Raw genomic sequence first — 16543 nt, 5'->3', positions numbered from 1 at the left:
ATGCATATATTATAAAAGGAAAAAAGCTAAAATCAATGAATTCCGCATTTATCTCAGGAAGTTGGGGGGAAGATAACAAATTAAACCCAAAGAAAGTACAAAAAAAAAGTAGGAAGAAGGAAATAAAAAGCTGAAATAGATAAAATAGAAAACATACAATGCAAGCATATAATAGCCAATATTAAGTCTGAAGAGGTTAACAAAATTGGTAAACCACTAGTAAGATTAATCAGAAAAAAGAGAGAGATGATGGCTTAAATAACTAGTACAAAAAAGAAATGCAAAAGGAGACATAACAGATCTTATAGACATTAAGAGGATAATGTGAACAATTTGATGCTAATTTTAAAATATGAATGATATGGATAGTTAGAAAAATATAACTTAAAATTGACACAAGAAGAAACAGAAAAGTTGAGTAACCTTATTAAAGAAATTATATCTATAATTAAAAACATTCCCAGAAAGGAAACTCCAAGCCCAGGTAGTTTCACCAGTAAGTTTTACTTAACTTATAAAGTAAGAATTATACCAATCTTAAATTTTTCTAGAGAATAGTAAAAGCAGATATACTTCGTAATTTATTTTAATGAGACTAACATAACCTTTATACCAAATCCCAGCAAAAGTAATGCAAGGATGAAAATTAAAGAGCAGTCTCCCCATGCACATAGTTCCAAAATTTCCCAAAATATTTTAGCAAACCGAATCCAGAACTATATTTAAAAATTTATCATCATAACCAAGTTGGATTTATTATGGAAATGCAAAGTAGTTTAACATCCAAAATGTAGTCAGTATAATTCATAACACTGAAATATCAAAGGGGAAAAATCATATGATCATCTCAGACTCATGGATGTATTTGATAAGATTAAACATACATTAATGATTTAAAAAAACACTTAGCACAGCCAGCACTAGGACGGAGGTTCTTTCTTCTGAAAAGGGTATATAACAGAAGCCTACAGAAAACATAGTACTCAGTGGTAAAACAGAGGCATTTGCTTTGAGATTGGGATTAACAGCAAGATCATCACCACTTCTATTCAATATTATATTGTAGGAACTATTCAGTGTAGTAGAATAAGAAAGAAATAAAATATTGATATGATTCTGTCAAAGATCCAAAACAATCTATATTTCAATTTTTGGAATTAGTCAGAATTTAGATTGCTAGCCCCCCTCCCATTATATTTTTATTACTAGCAAAAAAAAAAAATTGTTAGGAAATAAATTTTTTTTAATGTTCTTATCTACTGCTGCTGTAACAGAAATACTACAAGTGCATAGTTTTAGCAAACTAATTTATTTTCTCACAGTTTAGTTTATTTTCTCACAGTTTATTTCTCACACGGTGCTAGCTCTAGGGGAAGGCTTTCTGTCTTTTTCGGCTCAAGAGGAAGGTCCTTGTCTCTTTGGGCTTCTACTCCTGGGTAATCTTCGTGTGGCTTGGCATCTGTCTTCCTCCAGAGTCTAGGACGTTCTCAGCTGAGGAACCCTGGGTCCAAAGGTTATGCTCTGCTCCTGGCTCTTCTTTGTTGGTGGTAGTGAGGTCCCTCTCTCTCTCCTTTTGTCTCTTGTAAGATAAAAGGTGATACAGGCCACACCCAGGGAAACTCTCCTTACATCAGATCAGGGCTGTAACCTGGATAAGGGTGTTGCATCCCACCCTAATCCTCTTCAACATAACCTAATCTTGCCTCATTAACCACAGGCAGAGATAAGGATTTACAACACATAGGAAAATTACATCAGATGATAAAATGGAGGGCAACCACGCAATACTGGGAATCATGGCTTAGCCAAGTTGACACATACTTTTGGGGGACACAGTTCAATCCTTGACAATACTGTTTACTATTGTATAAAAAATTAAATACTTGAGAATGAACTAATAAAAGAGGTGCAATATCGCTATGCAGAGAACTGCAGAATATCACTGAAAGAAAAAAAGATCTAAATAAATGGAAAGCAATATCATTTTTTATAGATTGGATATCTCAATTTTATAATGATGCTAAGTCCCCCCTATTGATCTGTAGACTCAGTGCAATTCTAACCAGAATCCAAAAGGCCATGAATAGTCAAGATACTGTGAGAGGAAAACGATGGCAGAACTGGTTTTACTGGGTAACAATAATAAAGCTTAATTGTGTTGAAACTGTAGTAATTAAGAGAGTGTGATATTGCTAAAAGGATGGACAGGAGGACCAATAGAACAAATAGATAGCCCAGAAACAAATGAATGTGTTAATAGATGCTTAATTTATATTTTAAAGAAAGATGTTACTGCAAAGCAATGGGAAAAGAACAGTTCTTTGAAAAATTAAAGCTGGGAATAAGAAAAATACAATTGGAAACACCCCTCTCCCACATCATACTACATACAAAAATTAATTTCAGATAGACTGTTGACCTAAATACTAGAGTTAAAACCAGAAAGCTGTCTTAAAAGGTAAGATAGAATTTCTTTATGGCTTTGGCATACAGAAATTTTTTGTAGGTCACAAAAGCCGAAACCATAAAGGAAAAGATTGATAAATTTTGGTTACTTTAAAAGTAAAAACTTTTCTTGCTCAAAAGACGCCATGAAGAAAGAGTGAAAAATAAGACAGTGGGTGAGAGACGATATTTGCAACATATATAACTGACAGGGCTCATGTGTACAATATATATAAAACTCTCACAAATCATTAAGAAAAGCAGAGAAAACCCAGTGGGAAATGTACAAGAGTTTTGAGGATGCGCTAAACAAAAGATAAAATCCCAATGGCTGGTAAGTAAATGAAAATATGGTCAGTCTCATTTAGAATCAGGGAATGCAAAATATTCTGTAAATAGAAAGCCAAAAAGAAAAATATCACCATATACCCACTGGAAAGTCTGGTAATAGTAAGCGTTGATGAGAGTGTGGAGTGATGGGAATGCTCATTAACCGCTGGTAGGAGTGTAAATTGATGTAATTTGGAAAACAGCTAGTATCTACTGAAGTTGAAGATGTGCATTCCCTATGATCCATTAATTCCATTCCTAGGAATATACCCAGAAAAAGTGTGTACATGTACGCCAGAAACCATTATAGGAATGTTCATAGCAGCATTGTTTTATAATAACCGAACACCCATGTCCATCAACAGAATAAGTAAATTGGGTGTGTTCACGTAATGGAAAATATACAACTATGAAAAGTAATGAAGACAGCTATAACCAACAGTATGGATGAATCTTACAATGTTGAAAGGTAAAAACCTAACCCTGAATAATACACTTCGCATGGTTCCATTTTTATAATGTTCCAAAAGAAAGTAAAGCTAATCTATAGTTTTTAGGAATGAATATTTACTGGCAAAACAATAAAGAAAAGTAGGGAAAAGAGTGCCATAAAGATCGGTGTAATTATTTGAGAGGGAGGAAGTAAAGGATTTAAAATTGGAACGGTGAATGCACAGGGGGATATCCTAGGTTGTTGGCAACAAAATTTTTATATTTAAGTGGTAGTTACATGCTCATTTGTTTTTTAGTAACTGACCAAACTTAATATGTATGTTTTATGCACGTTTATGCATTTGTGGGTTTTTTCTCCATTTATACATATTTAAATGTTTATGTGTGTGTATGTGTACACACACATATATACAAACAGTAATTGAAGTAGACGTCTCTGGGCAGAATGGTGTTGGTAATTGTGTCCTGGGCTGTTTGCTTTGGCAGAATGCCTTGCTATTCCTACTAATTTATGGCGTTTTAATCCTCCCACATATATATGGAATTACAGACAAACTGAGGAGATCTGCAAACTTCAGTCTTGACACATTTTAAATTTTGTAAATACTTTAGGTCTTGTTCATTAGGGAGATATTTGGTTTTTGTCTCATTTGGTAGTTTGGCCAAATAAAACTTCTATCATGATTTTCAGTCATTTTTTTTTTTTTTTTTGCCAGAAAATTACCTGTAACTTTCCTTGAATATTTCAGATAAGAATTTTTTTTAACTTATTTCTATTTTCTTCCACACCACCTTAATCTTTATCTGTTTTATAATTGTGCAGTGATTGAATGATACCTTTGAAAACTTGCTTCTGGACTAATCCTTAGCGTATCATTCTTGGTTTTCATGATATGCAAAGGAGAGTGGTTCCAACATTTTAAGTTGGGATTTGTATAGTTCGAGATTTTTAATTTGAAGGCTTTTGCATCATGGTTTTCAATACCAGTCGCCATGCATTTCTAGCCCTAGCATTCTGTAACCAAGGAAACGCCCTACTTTCAGCACAGCACAGTGCAAATGTACCTTTAAAAAAAAATTCCAGGTTGAATATTCTGTGTATCCTAAGATACTATTAAAAAAAGATCAGTGGTCCTGGTGGTAGAAAAAAGCTAAGTTTTTACACCCAGAATTGCCTTAAACAGTCTAAATTTTAAAAAGTCTAAGTGTTTATTCCAAAAGGCAAGTTAAAACTGCCGTTGCTGTCCATGTGTGCATATGCAGCTTGGGGATACCAAGGATTAAAATAAAATCCAGCCAAAAAATAAAATCTAAATTAAAAAATCCCCATGTAGCATATGTATTTCTAAACGCAGTTTGTAATCAGCCTTTATACTAAGTAGTATCAAATACATACAGAGCATGTATGTAGGCCAGTTTAGGTTAAAATACAAAGATAAATAAGATACAATAGCTACCCTAATGGAGGAGACAGATATGGATGTGAATATGAAAACTTCAGTCAAGGAAGATGGTGGTGTGAACAGATCTAATAGCCCAACCCTTCCCATGAACACCAGTAGAAGCAACTAGCACCCCCATATTCAGCCCTGTGAGAACTCTGAAATGGTGGACAAAGAACAGCAACAAGGAATTGTAAACTGAAAAAGACAAGGATAAATCATATGGTAGAAAAAGTGCTTCTCCCACTGCCCGCCCTCATCCCGCTCCTGGAGTAGTAGATGGACGGCTTCAGTGCCCTGCAGCCATTCTGCACCACCAGCCAACGCATGATCTCCTGTGCAGTGGGAAGATTCCCCAATCTCTAGCTCTGAAATGAATATCACAGATCTTTTCAGTGAACTGTTCAGAGTGTCCCCCCCCTACTCCCAGGGTGGCAGATGGCACCAACAAACCTACAGTTGTTGCCCCACCATACCACCAGCCAAAACAGGACTCTCCTGTGTACTCATAGGGGCTCTGACCTTTGGCTCCAAAACTAAAAGCACAGACCTCCCTGGTGGACTGTTCATGGTGACCCCACCCCTCCTGCTCCCAGCATGGCAGACAGACAGAAGCAGCTGCAGCGCTAATCAGCCAGCGGCTCCCCTATGGATGGGGAAGAATCCTGATCGCTGGCTCTGAAATAAATAAAACAGATCTTGCTAGCAGACTGTTCTCAAAGTATATTCTGACCAGTCTGAAGGTGACCTGGGAGACTGAAACTGCAGTCTGGCCAAACTTGCAGCCCTCACATCGTAAGGAAGGGAGCAGTGACAAAGGACCAAGGGGCATACACATATACTGAGGGTGATCTATTCAGTGTGTGCTTTTTAGCCTTTCTGGGAGCTGCTAAAGGAACCCTCACAGCAGGTGAGAGACAATAACCAAAAGACTAAAGGATACCCCCGCAAAAGGGTGGATTGATTAGTGTGTTTTCAGATCTGCCTGGGAGCTTCTGAAAAATTGAAACTTTGGTCTGGTCTGAGCTGGAGATACATAGGGAGGGAGAAGGAGCAGTAATCAAAGTCCGAAAATAGTGCCCTTCTAAAAGTTTCTTGCAAAAATTTGTGCTGTCAAAAGCACCATACAGGTGGAGAATTGAGAAAGCTAACACCTTATAAAACTTCAATGTCCCGGATTCAACAAAAAGTCACAAGGCACACACACACACACACACACTCAAATGGAAATGATGGGCCATTCAAGTGAACAAGACAGAAGGAGAGAAATTATATCTTTGGGAACCTAAACAATGAATAAATTGAAGAATATAATACAACATTAAACAAGATCAAAATTTGAAAGGAAAATATATACAAAGAATTAAATTAGAAAAATGATGGATGGACAAAATGAGAGTATTAAAAAAAGAGACACTTAAACCAAATAGAAATACTGGAATTAAAAGATAGAATAACTGAAATTAAAAAAAGAAACCTCATTGGAAGGATTTCAAAATAGATTTGAACTGGCAGAACAAAGATCAATGATCTAGAGAACAAGGTAATTGAAATATGGAGACTGAGGAGCAACAAGAGAAGGCTCAAGGCTTCTGAGTTTAGCTTGATGATGTGAGCCATCATCAAGGGAGCAGATAGACTCATCATGAGAACCCCAGAAGGAGACAGTAGAGAAAAAGGGACAGAAAGAATATTTGAATAAATAATAGCAGAAAACTTTCCAAATCAGACAAATGCCATGAGTCTACAAACACAAGAAGCTCAACAAACTCCAAGTAGGATAAACCCAAAGAGATCCACAGCGAAATACATTATAATCAGGCTCTCAAAACTAAAGATAAAGAGAGAATCCTAAAAGCAGCAAAAGAGGAACAGATACATACAAAGGATCCCCAATAGGATTAAGTGATAATTTCTCCTCAGCAACCTTGGAAGCCAGAAGGCAATGGAATGACATATTTAAAGTGTTGAAAGAAAAGGGGAAAAAAAAGTATATATATATATATAAAATATATGTCTGTGTGTGTGTGTATATATATATATATACATGTATATCAACCAAGAATACCATATCTGGTGAAACTGTCCTTTAAGAATTAGGATGAAAAAAGAAGAATTAGGATGAAAAAAGAAGAATTAGGATGAAATTAAGACAATCTCATATAAATAGAAGCTGAGAGTTCGTATCCTAAAGGGAGTCCTTCAGGTAGGAAAGAAAGGACACTAGAAAGTAACCCAAAACTGCACATAGAAAGAGACGTCTCCATTAAAGGTAATTGGATGGGAAAGCATAAGGTCACGTTTTAAAATATTTTTTTCCTGACAATTTTAATTGTTATTTCCTTCATGCTTTATGATAACACATCCTTAAAAAATAAGTATAAACTAATGTTATAGGGCACATGATGTATAAAGATGTAATAGGTGATAAAACAACATTAGTGGGAAAGGGAATGGTGTTAAAGTTTTTGTATGTTACTGAAGTTTGTTATCAGTTTAAAGCAGGCCGTTATAAATGTAAGACGTTAAATAACAACCATCAGGGCAATCACAAAGAATTTTTTTTTTAAATACACACAAAAGGGAAGGAGGAAAAAATTTAACAAAAGTTGGGAGTATTTTAGGAAATGAGGGACAAAGAAGGTATAAAACACACACCCAGAATAACAGAATGCCAGAAGTCCTTTCTTAGCAGTAATTACTGTGAATAAAAATGGAGTAAGTGTTCTAATCAAAAGTCAGAGAGTGGCAGAATGGATAAAAGAAAACAAAATCTAATACGTTCTGTCTACAAGAGGCACTTCCTAGGCACAGGACATAAATTATTTTAAAATTAAAGGATGGAAAAAATATTCCGTTCAAATAGTAACCAGAAGAGATCTGCCATGGCCGATTTAGCATCAGACAGAATAGACATTAGGAAAAAATCTGTTATAAGAGACAAAGAAGGACAATATAATATGATAAAATGGTCAGTTCAAGAAGGTATAACAATTATATATGTACCTAACATTCAAAGCAAACCAAACACATTGCCACCGAGTTGATTCCAGTTCATTCATAATGACCCTATATAAAAAGTAAAACTGCCCCATAGGATTTCTAAGGAGCGGCTGGTGGATTCGAACTGCTGACCTTTTGGTTAGCAGCCAAGTTTTTAACCACTGTGCCACTAGCGCTCCTACCTAACATTAAAAATATTAGAGGCCCAAAATACATAAAGCAAACACTGACAGAATTGAGGAGGGAAATAATAGTTGGAGATATCATTGTACCACTTTAATGGACAGAACATCTCAAAAGAAAATAAGGTAATAGAAGAACTGAACAGCACTAAACCAACTATACCTAACGGACATATATAGAACATCCCACCTAACAATAGCACAATTATACATTCTTCTCCAGTGTACATGGATCATTCTCCAGGGTAGACAATGTGTTATGTCACAGAGCAAGCCTCAATAAATTTAAAAAGATTGGAATCATATAAAGTATATTCTCCAACAGTTTCTCTTATTGGAAATTAATAACAGAAGAAAAGCTGGAAAAGATACAAATATGTGAGAAATTAAACACCACACTTTTAAACAAGCAGCAAGGAAGAAATGAGAAAAATTGGAAAATGCTTAGAGGCAAATAAAAATGAAAGCACAACATACCAAAACTTGTGGGATACAGTGAAGGCAGTGCTCAGAAGGAACTCTATAGCAATAAACACATTAAAAAAGAATAAAGATATAAAATCAATAACTTAACTCTGCAACTTTGAGTAACTAGAAAAAGAAGAGCAAACCAACCCTAAAGCTATACCAGAAGAAGGACAGAGATAGATGAAATAGAGGATGGAAAATCAGTGAAATCAGAAGTTGGGTTTTTTTTAAAAGTTCAAAAAAATTGACAAACTTCTAGCTAGACTGACAAAAAGAGAAGACACAAATACCTAAAATCAGAAGTGATAGTGGGGACATTATGATTGACTCTACAGAAATAAAAGTGATCATAAAGGTTATTGTGAACAGTTGTGCACCTACAAATTAGATAACTTAGGTGAAATGGAAAAATTCCAGGAAACATAACCTGCCTACACTGACTCAAGACGGAATAGCAGATCTTAATACACCCATAACAAGTGAAGAGTTTGAAACAGTAATCGCACATCTCCCAAAAAAGAATAGCCTCAGCCAGATGGTTTCACTGGGGAATTCTACCAAACATTTATAGAAGTGTCCCCAATTCTTCTTAAATGGAGGAATACCTTCTAACTGATTTTATGAGGTTGTCATTACTCAAGGAGCCCTTGTAGTGCAATGGTTAAGCGTTCAACTGCTAACCAAAAGGTTGTCGGTTCAAACTCACCCAGCAGCTCGGTGGGAGAAAGACCTGTTGATCTGCTTCTGTAAAGATGACAGGCTAGGAAGCCTTATGGAACAGTTCTACTCTTGTCACGTGGGAACACTGTGAATCAAAAATAGATTCCATGGTGCCTAACAACAACAACAGCATTACCGTGATACGAAAGCCAGAGATACCACAAGAAAACTAGAGACCATTGTCCCTTATGAATATAGATGACAGAATACTCAACAAAATACTAGCAACTTGAATCCAAAAGCATACTAAGAGAACTATATACCACGATCAAGTGGGATTTATCCCAGGATTGCAAGGGTGGCTCAACATTAGAAAAATTTGTCCTTGTAACACACCACATTAAAGAGCGAAGGAAAAGAACCTCAGTTGAAGCAGATAAGATGTGACAAAATCCATCATCCTTTGATGATAATGCTCAACAAGATAGGAATAGAAGGGGCATTCCTAATATGATAACGGACATTTTGAAAAACCCATGGCTAACATCACTGTCAATGGGGAAAGACTGAGAGCTTTCCCCTTAAGTTCAGGAACAAGACAACGATGCCTCCTCTAAGCACCTCCTCTAAGCGCTGCTATTTAGTATTGTACTGGAATCCCTAACAGAACAAGAAAAAGAGATAAAAAGTACCCAAATTGAGAAGAAGTAAACCTATGACTTTTTTGCTGATGTTACGATTCTATGTATTGAAAGCCCTAAAGAATCCATAAGAAAGCTACTAAGCTACCATCTTTTTATGCAAATAATGTACACCTTGTATGTTTGTCAACCATGCCCTGCCCCCACAAGATATTTTTGTAAGTGCCACTCTGCCAATACTTTTTTTTTTTTACATGTTGCTGTAAGAAAAAAAATTAGCACAGCATGCTTTCGATGCAGGTGGAGGGCACAGTTGGCAGACAGAAGTAGAAGGCTAGCATTATTTGCGTAAAAATATAGTAATTTGTCGAAGTGGCATGATACAGGGTTAACACATAAAAATCACTTGGGTTTCTGTATATCAGCAGTGAGCATTCTGAAAAGGAAATTACAGAAACAGTACCATTTACAATAGCATCTGAAAGAATAAAATACTTATGAATAAATTTACCCAAAGGAGCGAAAGACTTGTACACCGGGAACTTTAAATCATTACTGAAGGAAATTAAAGAAGACCTAAATAAATAGAAGCACATTCTGGGTTCATGGATTGGAAAACCATGTGTTAAGATGTTAGTGCTACCCAGTGCATTCTCTAGATTCATTCCAATCCCCATCAAAAGTTCTGGCTTTTGCAGAAATGGAAAACCAACCCTCAAATTTATATGAAACTGTAAGGGGCCCTGAATAGCCAAAGCAATCTTGAAAAAGAAGAGCAAAGTAGGAAAACTCGCAATTCCTGATCTCAAAACATACTATACACCTACAGTAATCAACACAGTCTGGTACTGGTATGATGATAGACATATGGACAAATGGAATAGAATTGAGAGAATCTGGAAGTAAAGCTGCTGAGCTTTCATTTAACAATCACTTTAACTACTGTGTTCTTTTTTAGTCTCTTTAATAAGTGGTGCTGGGACAACTGTATTTCCACATACCAAAAAACAAAGCTGGACCCAGGTGTCACACCATGCATGTAAATCAACTCGAAATGAGTCAAGGACCTAAATATAAGAACTAGAACCATAAAACTCTTAGAAGAAATCATAGGGGTAGTACTTTGGGACTTAGTATTTAAAAATGGATTCTTAGAGCTGACACCAAAAGCATGATCAACAAAAGACAAGGTAGATAAATAGGACTTAATTTAAAATTAAAAACTTTTGTTCATCAAAGGACTTTATCAAGAGAATGAAGAGACAGTCTACAGATTGGGGAAAAATTGGTGCTGGGGGGGTACTATATATCTGATAAAGGAGCCCTGGAGTCACAGTGGTTAAGCGCTCAGCTGCTAACTGAAAGATTGGCGGTTAGAATTTACTACCTGCTCCACGGGAGAAGATTTGGCATCTGCTTCTGTAAAGATTTACAGCCTTGAAGACCCTATGGGGCAGTTCTGCTATGTCCTGCAGGGTCGTTGTGAGTCGGAATCGACTCAACGGCAATGGGTTTTGGTATATATCAGATAAAGGTTAAGCATCCAAAATATTTAAAGAACCCCTAGACTTAACAGCATAAAGACAACCAGTCATAAACAAAATGGGCAAAGAACTTGAATAGACATTTTATTAAAAACCGCAAATTGCCAATAAGCACATTAAAAGATACTCAACATCATTAGTCATTACCAAAAAAAAAAAAAAAAAAAAACCCAAACCCGTTGCTGTTGAGTCCATTCCAACTCAGTGAGACCCTATAGGACAGAGAGAACTGCCCCATGGAGTTTCCAAGGAGCAACTGGTGGATTCAAACTGCCAACTTTTGATTAGCAGCCAAGTTCTTAACTACCGCACTACCAGCTCCCAACAGTCATTAGGGAAATCCAAATCAAAACTACAGTGAAAAAGCCACTTGATCCCCACTCTAACATGGCTATGATAAAAAAATAGAAAACAGGTGTTGGTGAGGATGTGGAAAAATTTTAACCCTCATGCATTGCTGGCAGTACTGCAAAATGGTATCACCACCGTAGAAAACAGTTTGGCTGTTTTTCAAAAAGGTAAACATAGAATTACCATATGACCCAGTAATTCTACTGCTAGGTATATACCTAAAATAATTTATAACAGGAACACAAATAGATCCATGTACAATCAATGTTCATTGCAGCACTATTCACAATAGCTAAAAGATGGGAACAGCCTACATGTCTATCAACAGATGAATGGATAAACAAAATGTGTTGCGGACACTGGAAAATTACACTGGCATAAAGGGAAACGAAGTCATGATACATCCTGGTACATGGATGAATCTTAAAAAGATTAAGCTTAGTGAAATTAGCCTCAAAAGCACAAATAAAAATACCCCACTTAAATGAAATATTGAAATAACTGGAATAGGCAACCATCATCTGTCAGTTTGTTGCACTGTGGTAGCTTGCATATTGCTATGATGCTCAGAGCTATGCCCTCAGTATTTCAAATACTAGCAGAGTGTGACCCCCATAATGGACAGGTTTCAGCAGAGCTTCCAGAGTAAGACAGACTAGGAAGAAAGTCCTGGCTATCTACTTCTGAAAATTAGCCAGTGAAAACCTTATGGATCACAAAAAAATATAGTGCTGGAAGACGAACCCCCTAGGTTGGAAGGCACTCAAAATACACAGTGGCCACAACAATGGAATTGAACATACCAACAATTGGGAAGATGGTACAGGACTGGGCAATGTTTCGTTCATGGGATCACCATGAGACAGAGATGACTCAAAGACAGCTAACAACAACCACAGTAGGCAGATGTGTAAAGACCAAAGTTTATTAGCAGTTACCACAGGTGAGAGGGAGAAGGGAAGAAGAGCCATTGCTTAGGGGACACTGAGCTTCTCTATAGGGTTATGGGAAAATTTGGAAATGGATGGCAGTGATGGTTGTACAATATGATAAATGTAATGTCTCTGAACTGTACATTTTAAAAATGTTGAAATGGCAAATGACTTGTTATATATACTTATATATGTATATGTATATATATATATGTATGTATGTATGTATTTACCATAACAAAAAAGGCTAGTGGAATCAGTACTGCAATTAGGACTAGTCACGATATTAATGGCATTGGCATAATAAATTGATTTGATGTGCAAGAGGAGTTTGCTGTGGAGATAATTTTTTAAAATATAATTCGTATGTAAATTGTTTCTAAAATTCCTTATTTTGTTAGCTATCAGAAAGCTTCAAAGGTTTTTTCCTTTCAGTTTTACTATGCAAAAGTAGAGGAGTGTAGTATAATAAACCATCATGTACCCATCACTCAAGAGAGCTTTAAATTAATAAAAACCTGAAGCTCTTTTTAAAAACATGACTTTTCAAGTTCTATAAAGTTACAGATTTATCAACTGCCATGGAAGAATACTGTGCATACATACATGAATCCAGATACACGTATGGTATAGACTGAAATTTATGGATAACGCTCTGTTTTTCGATGAGGAGCCTTGGTGACACAGTGGTGAAAGTGCTTGACTGCTAACTGAAAGGTCGGCAGCAGTTCAGATCCACCAGCTCTGCTCTGTCCTGCAGGGTCACTATGAGTCGGAATCGACTCGACTGTAGTGGGTGTTTTTGTTTTTGTTTTTACTTTTCAGTAACTTTGTAGCAGATACAAATTGTCCAGCCCCATTAGTGGATATCTTTTAATTTCTATAACAGGTATTGTGTGTTTTATTTTAAATTACTGTGAAATATTTTACAGTATTTTAAAATGAAAGTAGTATCTGGAATAATAGTGGAGTGAGATGACCTGCCTTCTGAGCTGAGAATCGGTTCATTTATGTGCTGTGAGACATTGTGAATGGTGGCATAATTTCAAATAGAAAACTGAAATAAAGCTTTTGTGTATTTAAGCCGTACTGTCAGATACTTCCTTTTGAAACTAAATCTTTCAAGAATGTTATGTAACTCATGCCTTTTCCTTGGTTCCGTCTTTATAATGGATTGCTTATGTCAGAGTTCCTGTTTCATCTCAAATTTTGGTTATTTTTTTGACATTGTTCTTTAGATGCTATTAAGCTACAGCTGGTTGAAGCAGGCCTGGTAGAATGTCTACTAGAGATTGTTCAACAGAAGGTGGATAGTGACAAAGAAGATGATATTGCTGAGCTCAAAACAGCTTCAGATCTAATGGTTTTACTACTTCTTGGAGGTGAGTTGTCTTCTATGCTAGCTAAGAACATGCTAATCAGATTTTTAAAAATATATTAAGTCTTTTCCGTAGGCACCGTGCTAGGCATTTTCCCGTTTTCCTATTATTTAATCTTGTCAGTTGGGTGATTTTGAAACCTTGAACATTTCATACGAAGAAAAGTAGAGATAATGAACCTGAAAAAGAGGAGTCTTGACTATCTTCCAATCTGTGAAGAACTGTCATATGGAAGAGACAGCTGTGGCACCAAAGGGCCAACCTAGGACAAATGGAAATTACAGCAAGGCACAAATTTTGCGTTATAGAAGGAAAACTTTCTGCTGATTAGCACGCAGAGGTTGAGGGGGATAGCAGTGTGCAAGAGCGAAAGCTGATTTTCTATTCAGGTAACAGCTAGATAGCTGCTTGTCAGCATCCAGTGTGACTTGGACTAGAAAAATTCTAAATTCTATTGTCTGGTCTTTACTGAAGTTGATTATAAAAAGAACCATTATTTTTCTCCTTATGAATTTGTAGTACATGAGGAGATATATAGTTTCCCAGTTGGATATTCATTTAGAAAGGGATATTTGTTACTCCTAATTATTTTTCTCTTCTTTAACTATTTGTTTCATTTACCTCCAGATGAATCCATGCAGAAATTATTTGAAGGAGGAAAAGGCAATGTGTTTCAAAAGGTGCTTTCTTGGATTCCATCCAGCAACCACCAGCTTCAGCTTGCTGGAGCATTGGCGATCGCAAATTTTGCCCGAAATGGTAACTGTATTAGTTCATCCTTGTAATATCAAATATGCTATATCGTTTGGTTGTTTTTTGCTTTGACATCACGTGTACTAAAACTGGAACAGTTCAGAAGTATTTGTAGTATGTATGTGTGTTCTTAGTTTTTCAGAGCTCTGAAATAATTACATATTTTATGCTGTTTAACTTATCTCTAGTTTTTTTTTAGTAGTTTAAATGGAGCCTTGGTGGAGTAGAGCTCGGCTGCTAACCAAAAAGTCTGTGGTTCGAATCCACCAACCACTCCTTGGAAAATCCTATGGGGCAGTTTTACTCTGTCCTATAAGGTCCCTAGAGTTGGAATTGACTCGATGGCTTCGGGTTTGGTGGGTTTTTTTTTTTTAGTAGTTTAAATATATTACAGAAAAAGTTCATGAAGTGCTTCTTTTGAGTACTTTGCGCTCCCAAGCTTAGTAAACTTGAGTCTCCTTCCTATAGACATCTGATCTGAGAGGGCATGCTCTTTTGCCTCGTGCTTTGATTTTGGGTTTAGTAATCTGAGTATTCATCCTAGGGTTGTTGTACCTCAATTCATACTTTTATGCCTAGAAAACTTAAGTGTGGTTAATCCTCTGGTTGAGCTTAATACTAATTTCAGAGGCACCAGACCTTTTATGTTTGTTTCTGAAATCTGGCATTCCTACTGTTCAGTGAGAAAACTCATGATAATACTATGTCTAGGAAATATGGGTTTTGTTTTTTTTTTTAATTTCACCTTATTCCAATACAAACAATTGGTATATAGCATGTTATAGTGTATTACTTATTCCATTTTTACTCCTTCCTTTTTGGGGACCATCTTGATTTCATATGTTAGTTAAAAATAATGGAGTTAAGGCTGGGGATATGGATGATCATTGTAAGTAGATAAGGAGTACATAACAATTCATTATACTATTCTCACTGCTTTGTAAATATTTAATAAATTATTTCATTGAAAAACAAGTATTAACCATGATAACAAAATACAGAGCACCGTTACTGTAGTGTTAACATTTGCAGAACGCAAGCAGACTTCCCTTATAGGTGGAAACTATTGATGGACGTTTTAAGCATTGTGGTTTCTAGTTATTCATCCTCTGGCTCATCAAGTTCTAAGCTAGGGATTCCTCATTTTTTAAATTTATGTGTTTTAATAATGTCTATGATTAGACTTCTTTCTCAGTAAACAGAAAAATCTATAAATTGGATGAGACAAAGCGGTAGAATTCACTCTTTCTGTAGCTTCATTTTCTCTAATGTAGGTAATGGGCAGGAGCCAATACTATAAAATATTTGTAGATATTTTTAGAGGAGTATAAAAAAGTGCTTTTGTTTTGTTCAGATGGAAATTGTATCCATATGGTAGACAATGGGATTGTAGAAAACCTGATGGATCTCCTGAACAGACATGTAGAAGATGGAAATGTAACCGTACAGCATGCAGCACTGAGTGCCCTCAGAAACCTGGCCATTCCAGGTGAGGCTGAAAGTAGGAGGCAGCTATGTAGGCAATAAAATCTATTGTTTTGGGAAGATATTTACTGTATGTAAATATTAGTTGACCTGTTATAACCAAGAAAAGAACAAAAAAAAGTCTTCCAATTGTTCACATTTTTGTTATGAACAACTGGAGAGTGTGTATTAAGTAACTTTTCTGAGACTGTATGAGCATAATCTTAGTCTTTGTTCCGATCATTCAGATATTGTATTACCTTTTGTGAACTCTTGGATTTTCATCATTTTGAGTTAAACTTTTTTAAGCATCTTCAGTTGAGATATAGTAGCATCAGTTAGCCTTATCCCCTAAAGAATGATTTTTTAAGCTTTTTTACTACAAGCAGACATACAGCTTTTTAAAATTGATGTGTCTTTTTGGATTAAAGGCTTTTGAGCCATGCAATCACATGATCATGGGAAATAATACAGAAGATAGTTAAAACTATTTTTT

General features: G+C 35.9%; 1 protein-coding gene across 6 annotated transcripts in view; it reads left to right on the top strand.

Moving 5' to 3' along the window:
* RAP1GDS1 (Rap1 GTPase-GDP dissociation stimulator 1) overlaps window positions 1-16543 on the top strand; it is a 174060-nt gene that overhangs the window by 125329 nt on the left and 32188 nt on the right. For all 6 annotated transcript variants that reach the window (XM_010590453.3, XM_010590455.3, XM_010590454.3 and 3 more), the window contains 3 exons: window positions 13690-13833; window positions 14458-14589; window positions 15938-16072. In XM_010590453.3, coding sequence (XP_010588755.2) covers window positions 13690-13833; window positions 14458-14589; window positions 15938-16072 — 411 coding nt within the window. The remainder of the gene's footprint in view (window positions 1-13689; window positions 13834-14457; window positions 14590-15937; window positions 16073-16543) is intronic.

Source organism: Loxodonta africana, chromosome 5 (genome assembly GCF_030014295.1).
Source record: "Loxodonta africana isolate mLoxAfr1 chromosome 5, mLoxAfr1.hap2, whole genome shotgun sequence".
NCBI lineage: Eukaryota > Metazoa > Chordata > Mammalia > Proboscidea > Elephantidae > Loxodonta > Loxodonta africana.
The sequence above is the reverse complement of the archived record's forward strand: the minus strand, read 5'-3'. Positions and strand labels throughout refer to the sequence as shown.